At 39.7% G+C, this 17681-nt stretch overlaps 1 protein-coding gene across 1 annotated transcript; it reads left to right on the plus strand.

Moving 5' to 3' along the window:
- The first annotated feature begins 6020 nt into the window (after window positions 1-6020).
- Window positions 6021-13701, plus strand: LOC119785205 (B-cell receptor CD22-like). The gene is made up of 9 exons (XM_038287704.1): window positions 6021-6063; window positions 6206-6580; window positions 11323-11625; window positions 11702-11959; window positions 12165-12467; window positions 12544-12801; window positions 12931-13045; window positions 13137-13170; window positions 13648-13701. Exons 1-9 carry the CDS (start codon window positions 6021-6023, stop codon window positions 13699-13701), a joined length of 1743 nt encoding a protein of 580 aa, XP_038143632.1.
- Window positions 13702-17681: the final 3980 nt, after the last annotated feature.

A 17681-nucleotide genomic window follows, 5' to 3' on the forward strand; every position in this document is an offset into this window, starting at 1 on the left:
TCTGCCAGACCAGGTAAGATGAGACAGGGAAGGCAGTAGGAGTCCGGGGGGAATGGCACTCTGATGAAGCTTTAGCTATGATGGTGGAGGAGGGGCTGGAGGTGGGTTGAAACGGTGTCATCTGAATGAAGTCACAGCACATTGCCGCCTGCACACAGGAGCGGACAGGTGCGTATCTGAGGCCTTTTAAGATGATTGTTTTATGCTGATTAGCTTTCGTTGAGGTGTGGTTCAAAGCTGATTGGCTGTGTCGCAGGTGAATGTATGAAAAGCCATGAGTTTCCTCAGTTTAAATCTGCCTAGGCTCCATAATCATGAAGTGGAACGAAATTAATTGGATATTTAAAAATGTTTTAACAAATAAAAAACCTGAAGAGTGGGGAGTGCAAACTTAATCGTCCCCTTTCTTTTCAGTGCAGCAAACACTCTCCAGGAGTTCAGTGAGGATCTCAACTCCTGGAGTTCAGAAAAAGTTCATTATATTTTTTATTATAATGAAAAAGTTCATTATATTTTTCATTCATGTACACTCAGCACCCCATCTTGACAGAAATCAACAAAAATGTAGAATCTTTCAATTGAAAAAATAAATTGAAATATCACATTGTCATAAGTATTCAGACCCTTTGCTAAGTATTCAGTTAAAGCACTCTTTGGGCTAGTACAGCCATAAGTCTTTATGGGAATGAAGCAGTAGATTTTTCACAACTGGATTTGGGGATCCTCTGCCATTCTTCCTTGTAGATCCTCTCTAGGTATTTCAGGTTGGATGGTGAGCATTGGTGGACAGCCATTTTCAGCTCTCTCCAGAGATGCTCAATTGGGTTTAGGTCAGGGTTCTGCCTGTGCCAGTCAAGAATGGTTACAGAGTTGTTCCAAAGCCACCCTTTTTTATTTTAGCTGTATGCTTAGGACCATTGTCTGGTTGGAAGGTGAACCTTCAGTCCAGTCTGAAGTCTTGAGCACTCTGGAAGAGGCTTTATTCCAGGATATCTCTGTACTTGGTGTTAGGGTTCCAGTTTGTGGTTTTTTTTTGTTCTCTTGCAGTTCCACCGTGCACCCACCAGATGGTCCCTTTGTCCTCTGCTGATCTGGAGGGCTTCCTGTTCTTCTCTCCTCACACCTGCAGCCTCTTGGGTCATCACTTCCTGAGGAGTATTTAAGGAGCAGACTGTCTTCACTTCCTCGCTAGAGTGTTTGCCAGTATTGGGTACTCTTGCCCCTCAGAGTTTGCAGAGTCTACTTTGAGTCCCAGTTTCTTCTGAGCTCTCAGCGCTAACCAAGTTTTTGTCTTTTTGAGTCTCCGGCAAGATATCACTGATCCACTGGATAAGCTAGGCCCTTCAAGTCTTGGAAGGGACTCTCTCGTCACACTGAGAAAAGGAGACAGATCTCCTCATCTGAACGCCGTCCACTTCTGGAACTTTGTGTCTGTCTGCTCAGCTGCTCCTCAGGACTGCCTGAGGAGCAGCTGTCTGCCTGTTCCGCCCTCCAATGAACAACACCATCTACAGATCAAGCCTCCACAGACAGGAACCCTGGAAACCTCCCAAACAACCACAGTGAGTCCAAGTCAAACCTTGTATACAGAAAATCAGCCAGATTTCCCACCGTCCTTGAACTCACCACTCTGATGTCCTATTAGAGCTTCTTCTTCTGGTTCACCTGACCGCTGAAACCTCCCCAAGCTGAACAACAGTTTTTTTTTTCTAGTCTCTGTACAGTTTCCCTTCAATTAAATGTTTAACTTTTTCCTGTCTCTGAGAGTGCTTCTGCATGTGGGTCAAACACATTAGACCCATTAGACCCATCATGACACTTGGCCGCATTCATCTTTCCTTCAATTGCAACTAGAGTTCCTGTCCCTGCAGCTGAAAAAAACCCCATAGCATGATGCTGCCACCACCATGTTTCACTGATAGGATTGTATTGGGCAGATGATGACCTGTGTCTGGTTTTCTCCACACATTACCACTTAGAATTAACACCAAAAAGTAAAATCTTGGTCTGATCAGAACAGAAAATCTTTCTCATAGTCTAAGACTTAGACAACTTTTATTTTAATTTTGTATACATGGAGTGTATACAAAATTAAATTTTGTTTTGTAAAGCTTTAATGACATTTCCATTCTTTAAAGTACAGCTGTGATAAACTTTGAACAATGTGGGAGAAAATAAAAACATGGGGCAAAAAAACACACTGATATGAAAGTTCAGAGCATTATGGTGCAAATATGCAGTGGTGTTGTTAGTGTGATGCAGAGTCTGTCACAAATCTAACCTTTACGGAAGACAGCCATTTCTTAAAGATATCCATAAAAAATCTTTTAAAAGTTTTCCACAAGCCACTTGGGAGACACAGCAAACGCGGGAGAAGGTGCTCTGTTCAGATGAAACCAAAATCTAACTTTTTTGCACCAACACGAAATGTTCGGTTTGTTCTAAAAGCAATGCTGCTAATAACTCTCAACACACCATCCCCACTGTTAAACATGGTGGTGGCAGCATCATGGTTTCAACCTGCTTTTCTTACTTTCACAAGGCACTGCATTCCTCATTACAGAAGTATTTCAGCTCATGTTTTTCTTTTATTTATTTATTTTTTCTTGTTCTTTGTGTTTTAGTTTTGTTAGCATGTTATTGGCCACCTAATTACTGCACAGGAGTTTTGAATATCTGTTCCAGCTTTTGTCCCAAAAAATTTTGGATAGCTTCCTGTTTTGACCTTTAATTTTATATTGTTTTCTACATTCATACTGTATTAATGCTCAGTGTGTCTCTTACTGTTTTTAAAAGTTTTTTTGTATCTGGTTCCTTGGTGCATTTATCTTTTAAGCTTGATTAATTTGACTTTATTGATCTCACAGTGGAGAAATTTACTCTACTAAGCTACTTAAGTGAGTTCCTCCATTAACAATGCAATTTCATTAAAAGCACTTACCGGTAAGTAAAGAAAAAAAAGAACATTCCTTTATTGTCTAATGTACACAAGATACAGAAGAATTAGATGATCTCAACAAGGTAACGGAGGATCAGGCATAATGGACCTTAGGGAGACAAGGAGGGCACCTAACCATAATCAAAGGATCTATTTTTTCTGTCTGTCAATCAAATAAAGGTTCAGGATCACAGCAGGAACTGTTTCTTTCTGCAGCCTGCTGGGATCTGGAGCTGTACCACCTTCCTCCAGCAGAGTGCTCCGCAGTGTTGGGCACGTTATTTTGAAAAAGTAATTAGTTATAGTTACTAGTTACTTCTGCCAAAAAGTAACTGAGTTACTAACTGAGTTACTCCACAATAAAAGTAACTAGTTACTAGTAAAAGTAACTATTGCGTTACTTTTCCGTTTCTCGCCCCTGTAACCCTCACCACCCGGCCCCCACCTTCTCGCGGTGTGTTTCCAAAGCCAGCTGAATAGAGTGGACGACAAAGACAAGAACCTGCAGAGAGTTTTGCATTTATTGCAACTCAACGTAAATGACATCAGGGGGGAACGCGATGTGAAGTTTTTTAGCAGGGCATTCAGATCTGGTGAAATTAATAACTGGGGATGTCTAATTCTGAAATCCTGTGTGTTTGGGTTGTTATAGATACTGCAACATCTATCTATCTATCTATCTATCTATCTATCTATCTATCTATCTATCTATCTATCTATCTATCTATCTATCTATCTATCTATCTATCTATCTATCTATCTATCTATCTATCTATCTATCTATCTATCTATCTATCTATCTATCTATCTATCTATCTATCTATCTATCTATCTATCTATCTATCTATCTATCTATCTATCTATCTATCTATCTATCTATCTATCTATCTATCTATCTATCTATCTATCTGTATACTCTGAGTGTGACATAAAATATGGATCTCCATCCCTGCCACAAAGGCCATCAAATAATGTTTAAAATAAAAAATACAGTAGGTTGAAAAGGCAGAGTATCCATCCATCCATCCATCCATCCATCCATCCATCCAGATTTCTCCCTTTCTCCATATAGGCTATCATTTCTGGCTGTTGTCAGATTCATTTGATTGTTCACGCTCTCCATAGTTCTCCTGTGGCGCGAGCACAGGGCGACTGTTGCGCGCCTTTAGAGAGCATGCGCGTTTCCTGTCGCTTGCTCGGTGAATCGTGCCGCCTGCGCTGTGCGGAGATGCAGGAGAAACCGTATGAGATGGGGAAAGGCAGCTCGACGTAACACCGGTATTTCCATCAGGAAAACGCTGTTTTGCTGCTGGAGTCATCCTCGCTCTCCATCTCTCTGTGTGTGCTGTACGTTAACACCCGCCAGCAGCAACACCCACCTACCCAACTGACAGACGGAATCTCACTATTCATCAGCCATTCTCATCCTCCCCTCTCTCATGACAACGCGCGCACCTCTGGATGACCTAAAAAATAATCTTTAATATCTCTTAAACAAAAGTAGCACAAACAATATTTTCTTCTGCACAAATCTGCACTAACGTTGCACTAACCATTCAGTCTATTTAGAGAGTTTTTTGACGTGGGTGGGGTGTCAGCTTCACGCAGCTGCACACGAGTCCTATCATGAAAAAAGGTTCATTGTGCGACTTGAGTAACGCGCAGTAACGGGGTGTATGCAATGGTAACTGCGTTATAGTTACAGTCAAAGTAATTAGTTAGATTACTCGTTACTAAAACAAGGTAACGGCGTTAGTAACGCCGTTACTTTCAACGCCGTTAGTCCCATCACTGATCTCTAAGTATGTTGAACCAAGCACCTGTAAAGCACTTGTGCATGTAAAGTTTACCCAAAGGAAAAATGCTCAATAGTTGTTGTGGAGAGCCGAAGAGGACCCTCTCAGAGTGAGTTGAATTTATATCAGCCAGGGTGATCATAAAACAACAATAAAGCTGAAAAGACTACCTGTAAAGAGTAGCCTACATTGTAGCAATAGTCACTTCTCCTAAGGTAGTTGAAGCTTTAAGCTGAACAGATTGGTAGAATCAACATCAGATTTATTCTAATTTGATTGGTTACATTCCATTAATGTTTCTGTTGCTAAAACACCAACATAGTTTTAAGTAAACTCTTTTATTATACAACAAAGTTTTTTTTCTTCCTGACTTCCCATCCATGACCCAAAGTTTAATGAAGAAATGTTTCAGATGTGTAATGATAGCTGCATACATAAACTGCAGATAAAAGAAAACCCTCAATGTTGAAGTGAAAAGAAAAGATTAATTTATAGATTCTGCAGGATGCTCATAGCGACAAACAAGTTTTTCAATATAACAACCCCACAGGCTGCATCACAGCTTAGCTGTGTGCAAAGTCACTCTTCATTAGATGACTTCATGTGTTCAAAATAATTAGATAGACCTGACTTCCTCTTTAAAAGAACGTAGGGGACGGAGAAGCCTTTATATAACACATTTGGCCACAGAGAAGGTGGCTGTTAATTTTGCTGCTAGGCTTAACAGATCAACTGAGTTTGAAACCAAACTGTTTTTGTTTAAAGTTCTGAAATTTTGGTAAGTTTACATTTCTGACTGAGTATTAAACCAAATATGCAATGTAATTTATTATTTGAAATCTCTGCAGTATACGTGAGCTGCTTTGCTGTGAGCTATACCTCTAAATTTACACCTTCTGCATTAAATCTGCTAAATGTTAGGTTTTCAGTCATATTTAGCGTAGTGATAGTCAACGTGTTACCGAATGTCTTCTTTCTTCCAGGTGTGCTGAAACTGAGAGAGTGGCTGTTTATCCTGATGGTGATCAACTGATCGAACAGTTCAACTGGTTTTAAAATTAAACCGTTTTTGTTTTAAATGCATAAATCCTGGTAAGTTTGTATTTCTAATAATCATACCAAATATTTCAGTATGCTTTGTTACACATAAGTTTAAATGTCTAAAGTACATTTAAAGCAATGAACGAAACCTCATGTACACCATATATCAGACCTACTGTTATAAATGAGCTAAATCTTTGGTTTTCATTGAGAGTCCAAATTTGATGGCAGCTCTCTCTGAGAAAATGCTGACAGTCAACATGTTATTGAGTGTCTTCTTTTTTCCAGGTGAGCTGTTTGTTCATGTTAGATTCTGACCTTATTTAAAGGTTCCACATGTAGCATGCTGAAGCTGAACTGGATATGTGGATCATATTTCTGCAGGCAGATATTGCTCCACATCATGTTCATTATTTGTCTGTTTTTCCAGGTACATTGGCTGACTGTGGTGATATAAAAGCAGGCCTCAAAATCACTATACCAAGGAAGATTGAAGCTCTGAGTGGATCGTGTTTGGAAATCCCATGTATCTATGATACAGACGATACCAGATATGACAGAGACAGAATTACATATGCAGTTTGGATGAAAAACTTTGGACATTATTCAAATATAGTTATTTTCAACAGTAGTGGGTCAGTTAACACCTATTCACTGAATATTATTGGAAACCTGACAGAAAAAAATTGCACCACTCTATTTCCCAATTTAATGACCAGTTATACAGACAAATATTTCTTCAGGATTGAGAACTGGCCATTTAGAGCAACAGCTTGTGATGATCCTCTCAACATAACAGTTAAAGGTAAGAAACCTTCAATATTATCAGTTTGTGACATTAATGTTAAGACAAAACTCACTCTGGTTTAATTTAAAAGAACAACATACCAATCTACTGTTAAATAAAATATACACAAAATATTTTTTTAGATCTTAGTCAAAAGAGCCTTTTCTGTTTTGCCCTTTTCTCGATTTTTTTTTTTCAGATTATCTGTTATGTTTTTTGGGGGGTTTTTTTGTGCTTCAAATCACTTTGTGATCTACGTCTAAAAAATATATGCTGTAAAAATAGTTTAATTTAAAATCAATATTAAAAAAGAGTTAGTTTCAAAACAGTTCAATATTTTTTTTTCCTAATTTTCTGTTCTCTGTTTGGCACCACCTGAAAACAACCACCATTTTTTTCAGTTGGTGTCTTGAAGACAATGTGGGAAAAGCTGGTCTGATATAGAGAGAAGGAATCCGTCCCACTTTGGACGGATCAGCTTTTCTTTCTAGGAATCTGGCCGAATAATTAGTCCTCCAAAAGCCTGCCGAGGGTGCAGACCTGCAGCTTCTCTACTGTTACCTACTCATTACTCCGTCCAAACAGTGTCTTGTCCATGACCAAAATCAAAGATCCCCAAAGTAGTAAATCATAATAATCTAATTAAAATGAGAATAACTCAAATTAGGGAAAAATCACAATGATTTATGTTGCCTTACAAAAACTTGGCTGCAGCAATAGGATTATGTGGGCATAAATGAGGCAACTCCTTCAGTTATTTAAATTTTCACATACCCAACATGGTAGGAGCAACAATCTTTCAGTCTGACTTACTGATTACTCAAAAGGTAGTCAATAATCACAACTATTTTGAACATTTAACCCTTAGTTTTCCTCATCCAATTTGCGAAGCCACAAAACCTCTTTTTGTAACTCTGTATCGTCCACCAGGTCCTTATTTTTAATTTTTAGATGAGTTTTCATAGTTCCTATCTGATTTGTTGTTGAATTTTGACAGGGTCATTATAGTGCGGGATTTTAACACCCTTGATGACATTGAAGGTGATAGCTTAAAGGAATAGTACACCCAAAACATGATTAGCCTTCATTTTCTACTCACCCCCATGCTGAACAACACTCTGGAGTACTTTTTTGATATCTCAAATGCATCTGGAGATCTGGGAGGCTTCTTGCTGTCTGCTGACATTCAAATAATGGAGATCTATGGTGCACGAGGCAGAAAGGTTCATAAAAGTCCACATAAAACATGTCAATATTCCTCCATACTGCTCGTGCAATGTATTCCAAGTGTCCTGAGTGGGTAGCATCCAGAATTTACTCAAAACAAAGTCATTTAGAATGTTTTTAGAGCATAAACAGTAGTGTATAGGATTTCCTGAAAGCGCGTTCACGACGCTACGGAAACCGCGGCAGACCAAACCAGATGAAAGTGCGCATTCAGCTCGGCAAAGAACTCATGCTCTTCCTCAACACTGAAGTCCTCAGACATTTTTCTTTCGTTGTTTCTTTCTTTGCACAGGTAAACAGCACATTTCTTCTTCTACGCTTGCATTATCGGCAGAGCAGACGCTGAATGCGCACTTTCATCTGGTTTGGTCTGCCGGCTTCCATAGCGTCGTGAACGCGCAGGCGCGCGCTTTCAGGAAATCCTATACACTACTGTTTATGCTCTAAAAACATTCTAAATGACTTCGTTTCGAGTAAATTCTGGATGCTACCCACTCAGGACACTTGGAATACATTGGACGAGCAGTATGGAGGAATATTGACACGTTTTTTGTGGATTTTTATGGACCTTTCTGTCTCGGGCACCATAGACCTCCATTATTTGAATGTCAGCAGACAGCAAGAAGACTCCCAGATCTCCAGATGCATTTGAGATATCAAAAAAGTACTCCAGAGTGTTGTTCAGCATGGGGGTGAGTAGAAAATGAAGGCTAATCATGTTTTGGGTGTACTATTCCTTTAAGAGCAGGCTTATCTTTGTTCAAAATGTGAATAGTCACACACATTCTCATCTTCATACTTCAGACCTTGTGCTGACATATGGCATTAAATGTGAATAAATAACAGTATTTCTTTACAACTCTGTCCTCTCTGACCACTTTTTAATGACCTTTGAGATTGCTTTAACAGAGTTTTCCTCCTCCCCAAAAAGGTTTTACTTTAGCAGATCATTATCAGATAATACTGTTATACATTTTAAAGAAACCATTACCCTTACCCTCTCCTCTCTGTCACTAAGCAGTGCTGCAGAGGGCAAAAGTTTAGTTTATTCGCCTTCACAGGTTGATGATTTTGTAGATAGGGTTGCTAGTTCTCTGTGTACTACCTTAGGCAACACTCCTTTGAAAAAGAAAAACTTTAGAAATAGAAACCTGGCTCCCTGGTTTAATGCAGAGCTGCGCACTCTGAAGCAAAATGTTTGGAAACTGGAGAGAAAATGCCCCTCTACATGCCTATGGGAATCCAACCTAGACTGGAAAAATGTTTACTGCTGTATACAATGACCCTTCAAGACGCCAAAGCCTTTAAGGACACAGCACTGACAGGAGATCAGATCTGAGCAGATGGCAGAGAAAGGCAGGATAATCCAGAGGACAAAGTCAAGAAGCAGATCCAGTTTCAATCCACACAAGAATAAACAGGAGTCCAAAGACAGATCAGAAAATGGGCACGAAGGCTCAAAGGTCTGAAGACAGAAACAGGTCATGATCAGGCAAACAGAACACTATAAGTAATGCTAAAAAAACTCTCTACACTAAAGGCTCAAGAACAATTTGAGTACAGATGCTGAAGAACAATCCTCAAACTGATGGCTGGGACCAAGCAGTTCAAATAGAAGCAGCTGGATCAGATGAGCAGTGGCAGAGTTAGAGTAGACAGGTGAAATAAATAAGAAATTAAACCAGCCATCAGCTTCAAGATCATGACAAAATATTCTTTAAGAAAGACTTGAATATTTGTTAGAAAAAAAGGAGCAGCACTGGACTGGTTTAAATCATATCAATCTGATCGATTTCAGTTTGTTTGCGTTAATGATAAATCTTCCTTACATGCCAGGGTTATCGGTAGAGTACCACAGGGACCAATTCTCTTTACTATATACATCCTCCCAATCGGTAGAATTATTAGACAGCATGGGATTAATTTCCACATGTATGCTGATGATATGCAGCTGTGTCTGTATAGTAATCCAGATTAATCTAATTCATTACATGCTCCTGAGCGCAGACAAAACAGAAGTTATAATCTTTGGACCAGTCAGTCACTTCAGTTGGATGGAATTAAATTGATCTCAGATAAAAGAGTAAAAAATCTTGATGTCATTTTTGATCAGTAGCCTACCTGTCATTTAAATCCCATATCAAAGACGTCTCTGAAATTTCCCTATTTCATCCACGGAATATTGCAAAAAAATTGAAATATCCTGTCTACAGGTGATGCTGAGAAACTATTCCATGCATTTGTTAATTCAAAGCTGGACTATTGTAATTCTTTACTATCAGGAAGTCCACAAACTGTAGTTAAAAGCCTTCAGTTGATCCAAAATGCTGCAGCCAGAGTTCTGATGAAAATGAAAAAGAAAGATAAATCTCTTCTATCTTAGCTTCTCTTCACTGGCTTGCTGTTAAAATCCCCATTTTCACTTATAAAGCCTTAAATGGCAAAGCTTCATCTTGCATAAGAGATATGACTATTCCTTATGTTCCTAACAGAGCACTTTGCCCTACATCTGCATGTTAACTAGTGCTTCATAGAATTTCTAAAAGTAGAATGAGAGGCAGATTTTAGTTATTAGGCTCCTCTCCTGTGGAACCAACTACCAATTTTAGTCAGTAAGACAGACACCCTGTCTACTTTTAAGGGTAGGCTTAAAACGGTCCTTTTTGATAAAAACATTATAGTTAGAGTGGCTCAGGTTATCCTGAGCAATCTCTGCAGTTATGCTGCTAAAGACTTAGACTGCTGGAGGACATATATAGGGACCCACATTTCATCATTCTGCTTCATTCTATCTCTATTCTCCCATTCTGCAGAATCTGTTTTTTTCAATCTCTAATGTTATGCTCTCTTTGCTTTTTATCATATTAGCTTAATCTGATCTGCTCCTGTATGGCTGTGACTCCATCCTGGGGAGGGTCTCAACTGTGCTGCAGCCATCAACACATTTGTGTGTGGATGTTGGGGCTTGGCCTGTTTTGTAGTGTAGTCCTGGTTCTCTGACTGTGACTAACTGTATGTGCTCTCTTTCATCCTCTGACTTCGGAGCTGGCTCGGAGCTTGTCTGCCTGGCTGTGTGTTTCCTGGACAAGGCCGCCTGTGGAGCTGGGTGACAGTTGCCTTTTGTATCTCTGCTTCTTTTTCTTTGTCTGCTTCTGTCTCCTTGAACCACAGTCGGCCTCTGTAGATGGCCAAGCACACTGAGCCTGGTTCTGCTGGAGGTTTCTTCATGTTAAAAGGCAGTTTTTCCTCTACACTGTTGCTACAAGCATGCTTGGTATGAGGGATTGCCTTCAGGTCAGTGAGTCGATGAAATCAACTGGTTTTCCTTAGATAGAAATCTTTGAATCAGTTTCACTGTATGATCTGGTAGAATTGTCTTTGTAAAGTGACTTGAGATGACATGTTGTTTATTGGTGCTATATAAATTAATTGAATTGAACACCATGAACAGGTTACCATTCTATCAAGGGAAGGTTACATTATAAACATTGATAGGTATTTATTTTTGTAAAACTTTTAATCTGAACTCCCAGATTCTCCTTGGAGTCCCAGTATCGATATCCCTGTTGGTGATCTGAAGGAGCATCAGTCTGTCACTATAAGCTGCTCAGCTTTGACTCCCTGTCCACACTCACCTCCTGAACTCACCTGGAATCTCCAACAAGACTCTGACAGACAAACAGAGAAAAACACAGATGGAACCTTTACAACTAAAATCCAGGAGACCATCACTCTGTCAGACACACATGATGGATACAACATCAGCTGTTCTGCCAGATATCCTGTGAATGGAGGAAGCAAGACAGCAGAGACAGAAGTGACTCTCAGTGTTTCATGTTAGTGATCCTGTCAGCACGTCATGGTTCAGCTGTTTCTGATCAATAAAGTTAATGTGTGTCCCATTTTCCTCAGATGCTCCTAAAGACACCTCAGCATCCATCAGTCCATCAGGTTTGGTGTCAGCAGGTAGCTGGGTGGAGCTGAGCTGCTCCAGCAGAGCCAAGCCTCCTGCCAGCTTCACCTGGTTCAGGAACAGCAAACATGGAGCCATTAATGTATCTGTGGGGAAGGTTTACAGCTTCAATGTTACTGAGGGAGGAGAGTATTACTGTGAGGCTAGAAATCGGTTGGGTAATGTGATGTCACCACACATTTGTCTTAATATCAAAGGTAAATTTAACTAATCAAACCCTTTCTGATTCTTTTAGATTATTTTTTTTTCTCACAAATATATTCATGTCTTTATAAAATAAAAACATGGGGCACTGCATCCAGAATCTGCTTTACTAAAGATCCTTGCATAGATCTACTGACACATATAAAAAACTGATATTTTTTTCTTTGTTTTTTTATTGTGTCTAATTTGAAACCCCAGATTCTTCTTGGAGTCCCAGCATTAATATCCCTGTTGGTGATCTGAAGGAGCATCAGTCTGTCACTATAAGCTGCTCAGCTTTGACTCCCTGTCCACACTCACCTCCTGAACTCACCTGGAATCTCCAACAAGACTCTGAGAGACAAACAGAGAAAAACACAGATGGAACCTTTACAACTAAAATCCAGGAGATCATCACTCTGTCAGACACACATGATGGATACAACATCAGCTGTTCTGCCAGATATCCTGTGAATGGAGGAAGCAAGACAGCAGAGACAGAAGTGACTCTCAGTGTTTCATGTTAGTGATCCTGTCAGCACGTCATGGTTCAGCTGTTTCTGATCAATAAAGTTAATGTGTGTCCCATTTTCCTCAGATGCTCCTAAAGACACCTCAGCATCCATCAGTCCATCAGGTTTGGTGTCAGCAGGTAGCTGGGTGGAGCTGAGCTGCTCCAGCAGAGCCAAGCCTCCTGCCAGCTTCACCTGGTTCTGGAACAGCAAACATGGAGCCATTAATGTATCTGTGGGGCAGGTTTACAGCTTCAATGTTACTGAGGGAGGAGGGTATTACTGTGAGGCTACAAATGATCTGGGGACTCAGAGATCAGCAGTGACTCTACTTAATACTGAAGGTACAGTTTAAATCTTGTTTTTTGATGAATCCACATTTCATACAGTATTTTAAGCTGAAATATTTCAACTCTTACTAATTACTGTTTCTCAGTTGTTCTCTCAATTTAGAATTTTTATTTTTTATATAGAAAATCCTACATTCATCGAACATTTCTTTAATCTGGTGCCAGGAGTCAGTCTCTATGTTATATTGAAGATCCTGGGGATCATAATGTTCTGCAGTGCAGTCTGCATCTTTCAGAGGTGAGACTCATTTTTCTATGAGTTGATTCTTTGAGCTGCAGACCAGCTGGTCTCTGCTACATGTTTGTTCACGTTATTTCTATTCTTTCAGCTGGTTCAGATTATCCAACAAACAGGCGAAGAAGGTAAGCTTACTTATATTCAAGGTGTAAAACTGATTAAAAACCTTTGTGACAGAAATTTTAGACTTTTATTTCAGTTTTTATTCTTACATTTAATTATTATAAGTCATACTGATAGTAAAATACTTTATTGAAACAATAATTTTCATGTATGCTTGTCAGAACTGATATTTGACTCGAAAAACAACCTAAAAATGATGTACTGAAAAAAATGAAATTTACAAATATTTTATGTCTGTCCATCAGTCAGAGGAGCAACATCAACATATTTCTTCATTGTGTAATGTCCACAGGAGCTGATTCACTGCTGCTGTTTGTAAGATAGAATTGATATCTTTATTAAGGGGATTGAGAGGAAAGTTAGATAGAAAGAAAAAACGTTTTGTTAAATCTTCCTATTTTCACCCTAAACAGTTTTATTGGCAGTAAAATAACTTCAATACAGCAAAAGCATGTTTTTTCATTGTCTTTTTTCCACAGAACACAGAAGAAGCAGATGATGTCAACAGAGTGATGGAGGTTCAGGCATCATGAACCTCAAGGAGACAAGGAGGAGGTCTGGTCCACAGTCAAAGGGTCTCCGTTCTTCATCCATCAATCCAATGAAACTTCATGGTTACAGCAGGAACTGGTGTCTGTCTGCAGCCGTCATCAGGCCAGAAGAGGAGGCCCACCTGGACAGCTCACCAGTTCATCACAGGACCAACCATTGGGTCATGAAGTCATTAATTATTGCTTCCTGTTAACTTTGACTGTGCATGTGTTGCAATGCAATAATTTAGTGGATTATATAGTAGATTGTGGAGCTGATAAATAAAACTGGTCATTTTTGTCACGCTACCCATTTCCTTTTTAATAGTACTTCTTCAGCAGCCCAAGTATTCAATTCAATTCAGTTTATTTATATAGCGCCAATTCACAACACATGTCATCTCAAGGCACTTTATAGTTCACCAGATCATACAGTCAAATTGATTCAAAGTTTTCTATCCAAGGAAAACCAGTTGATTGCATTGACTCGAATGTAATCCCTCACACTAAGCATGTTTGTAGCGACAGTGGGGAGGAAAAACTCCCTTTTAACAGCAAGAAACCTCCTCCAGAACCAGGCTCAGTGTTAGCGGCCATCTGCCGAGGCCAACTGTGGTTTGAGAAATACAGAAAGGCGTAAAGTGAAAAAGGCGGCCCCTTCCAGGAAACACACAGCCAGGCAGATGAGCTCCGAGCCAACTACCATGCCAGAGGATGAAAAAAGCATATCCAGCCAGTCACAGTCAGAGAAACAGGACTACACTGAAAAACAGGCTGATCTCGAACATCTATACACAAAGGTGTGGATGGCAGCAGCACAGCTGATGTTTCTCTCCAGGATGGTGTCACAGCCAAACAAGAACAGACGAGGCAAAGCTACTATGAGAAAAAGCTGTACCACATAGCTTATTGGGTATGCGTCGATAATCCTGCATTTTGATCTGATTTTGGATCAAATAAACATCAAAACACAACATATGAATCAATTATTGTCAACACTGTTGGGGTGCATTGGGGCGTAGCTTAGATTTTAAGACACCCCTGTCCGGTGGCCATTGATGGTATGTATGAAACAGTCTGACTGCCATCACAGAAACAGGTCATAAGATGTTGAGATGTAGAACAGTCAGTCAGTTTTGTTTAAGAGTCTTATCTGAGTGAAAGAAAAGAACAATGTTTTTTTTCGTCCATTATAAGAAAAATCTAAAATAGCTGCGACATGAACAACCGACTTGTCAGTAAGTGTAAGAGCAGACTACGGTTACCTTTCACCTCTGTAGTTTCCTGAAACCAGCTCTGAAACAGCACCAGAGAACAGAAACATGTCTCACCCAGACAGTCAGCCTATTGAACAGTTGGTAAATTACTATTTGCAGAATAGAGGAAGGGGGTGTTATTTGTAAGTAAAATATGATAAGTAGAGGCTTACTGAAATGAGTGTATTTAGGTGTTCAGAGGTTTGATATGTTCAGCCTTTAAGATGTCATCTTGTCTTTACAGGACAACCTATTAATTGCAAACATCTATGAAAATATTAGAAGGTGATAAAATGTCTGATTTTAAACATGTAATATCAATAGATGCTTATTGTGTTTTCACTCTACTAATTTAGAAGATTTTTCATACTTATGGTTTATTTACATGTAAATGCAGATGCAAAGTTTCAAGTGTCAATGAGGGAGTTTGGTATTCAGGGATGTTTATGCCCTGCTTCAGCACACCGTTTCCCCAGAGGTTACATCAGTGGAAGGCTGACCATTCCAGCTGACCCCATATATGAGCGTACCAGCGGTTTGAAGAGGAGTTTTTCAGCCAGGTTAACAAGCAGCTGAACTTAGAAGCCAACTTTTGCAGCAATACTCAGCTTTCATGATGTAATAGTGGTGTCATGATTTCATCTAAGGCTCAGACCCTCATGCAGTGAAGTCAAACAGAGAGACACAGAGTAAAAATTCAACAGGTTTTATTGAAGTGATATGAGCTCGATGCAGAGTTCCTCCGAACTCTGCTCAGCCGGAACTGGAAGATGAGGGGAAGACAGACTGTTAGTTCAGGCTCAGTGGGAAATATAATTTGTTGATCTTGAAGGAGTGGATCTGTTTGTGACTCACATTTCCAGAGAAGTGGAGAATCCTTGACTCCAATCTGTGTGTTGGTTTTCCAGAGTTTGACTGATTCGGTGGAGGGCGGAACAGGGTTTACCCAGAACTCGGACGGTGAAGAATGATGCAGACGCTGGTTGCCACTCAGATTTCCTGTTGTACTTGAACGGGTCGTGGTGAAGATAATTTTCTTGCTCAGCGAGAGATTTCAACAATCTCTAAGGTGACTGGATCCAAACCTCCTGTTTGATTCTGTCGCTCAGTTTAAGGTTCAGTTGATCCCTCCTGGGAGAGGCGGTCCGAAAAGGTCCAGTTTGCAGGAAGGCTTCCTGGCGAAAGGCAAAGACAAAAACAAAGTTGAATCTCAGGGAGACATGCACTCAGTCTAACCCAATGAGTAGTGATGGGCTATCTGAAGCCAGGCTTCGAGGCTTGTACCGAGTAATAAGGGGGCGTGTCAATTAAGCCCCGCTTCGAGGCCTGTGTTGTCTTGTTGAAAACCACGTGACTGGCAACAAACGAGGCCTCGCATCGCATTGGTCACGTGACTGCTTCATTTTGCGTGTCGGTTTTCAAAATATAAGCGCGATGAATCCTGTTGCTTCGTGGGTTGTAGTAGATGGTTTGGTATCAGCAGAACAGTTTTCATCAGCAGTGGTTGAAATGGAGCCGTCAAATAAGAGAAAAACCTCTCATATGTGGGAGTATTATGAGATGACAGATCACAATCACAACCTGAAACAGTGAAAAAAAGTCCTATTCCTAAATAAAAACAATTAAACCTAAAATCCAGAAATTTCTATATTTTATTTTGTTTAATCAGGAGAAGCATCAGAATTACACATCAAAACCAGACTAAAAGCCATTAGAAGAGGCAAACTCTATGTGTAACTTAATATTAAGAATCAGAACTAGAACTCCTAGGAAGAGATGATTTTAAACAAATTCTGTCTTTAAGGAAGCAAGTTTCAAGCTCAAAGTATACAGAGTCTGCAGCAACAGTCACTCAGTTCTCAATACATTAAAGTAACACATATCTTCATTGTCTAATAAGTCCATGACATAGAAGAAAACCTAACACCACCACTGATGGTCAAGGATTAGATTGGCTACAAATCATTTTAATCATTAAAACATGACAATTAAATAGGATTCTCCTCTTACTAAACATGAGTTTGATGAAAACTTTGTGACAATATTGCATTTCCTAATATTTGGAAGTATGATCCAACTGAGTAACAAGGCTGTTACAGTTTCACCAGCAGATGTCACTAGTGAGTGATGAATGAAGCATCGAGTAATGAACTTTTTTCAACACTTTGCGTTGGAAAGCTTCATTGCTTCATGAGGCTTCACTTGCCCATCACTACCAATGAGATCTCAGCTTGGCTAGAGTACAAAAAAAAAAAAAAAAAAAAAAAAAAAAAAAAAAAAAAAAAAAGGGGGTTGGCTAGAGTACCCCAAACTGACTGGCAAACACCCTGGTGTCGAGGTAGTGGCAACCAGCAGCTTAAGAGCACTCTGGTGATGAGGTAACTGACCGCAGGTGTGTAAGGAGGCGGACCGAAACCAGGCGCCTCCTGGTGGAGGAAGGGAGAACAACACAAAGACAAAACAGACAGACAAACACAAAGACTGGAGTCCTGACAAGTGTCTTTCAGCTACACAAAGATTTAAAGAATAACATTAGAGTTATTGTAATCACTTTGATTACATTCAATAAATGCTTGAGTAGCTAAAGTATCAAAAGCGTAGTTTGGTGTAAACTCTACAATAGTTCAACAATAGTGTTTCTTCTTCATTTCTTACCTTCCAGGAACCAAAGTGTCATGCAAAAGTATTCAGATGTGAATTCATAGTTCACAAATGGAAGAGGAAAAC

This window comes from Cyprinodon tularosa, unplaced genomic scaffold, assembly GCF_016077235.1.
Source record: "Cyprinodon tularosa strain WSP-4 unplaced genomic scaffold, ASM1607723v1 ctg1063, whole genome shotgun sequence".
Classification (NCBI taxonomy): domain Eukaryota; kingdom Metazoa; phylum Chordata; class Actinopteri; order Cyprinodontiformes; family Cyprinodontidae; genus Cyprinodon; species Cyprinodon tularosa.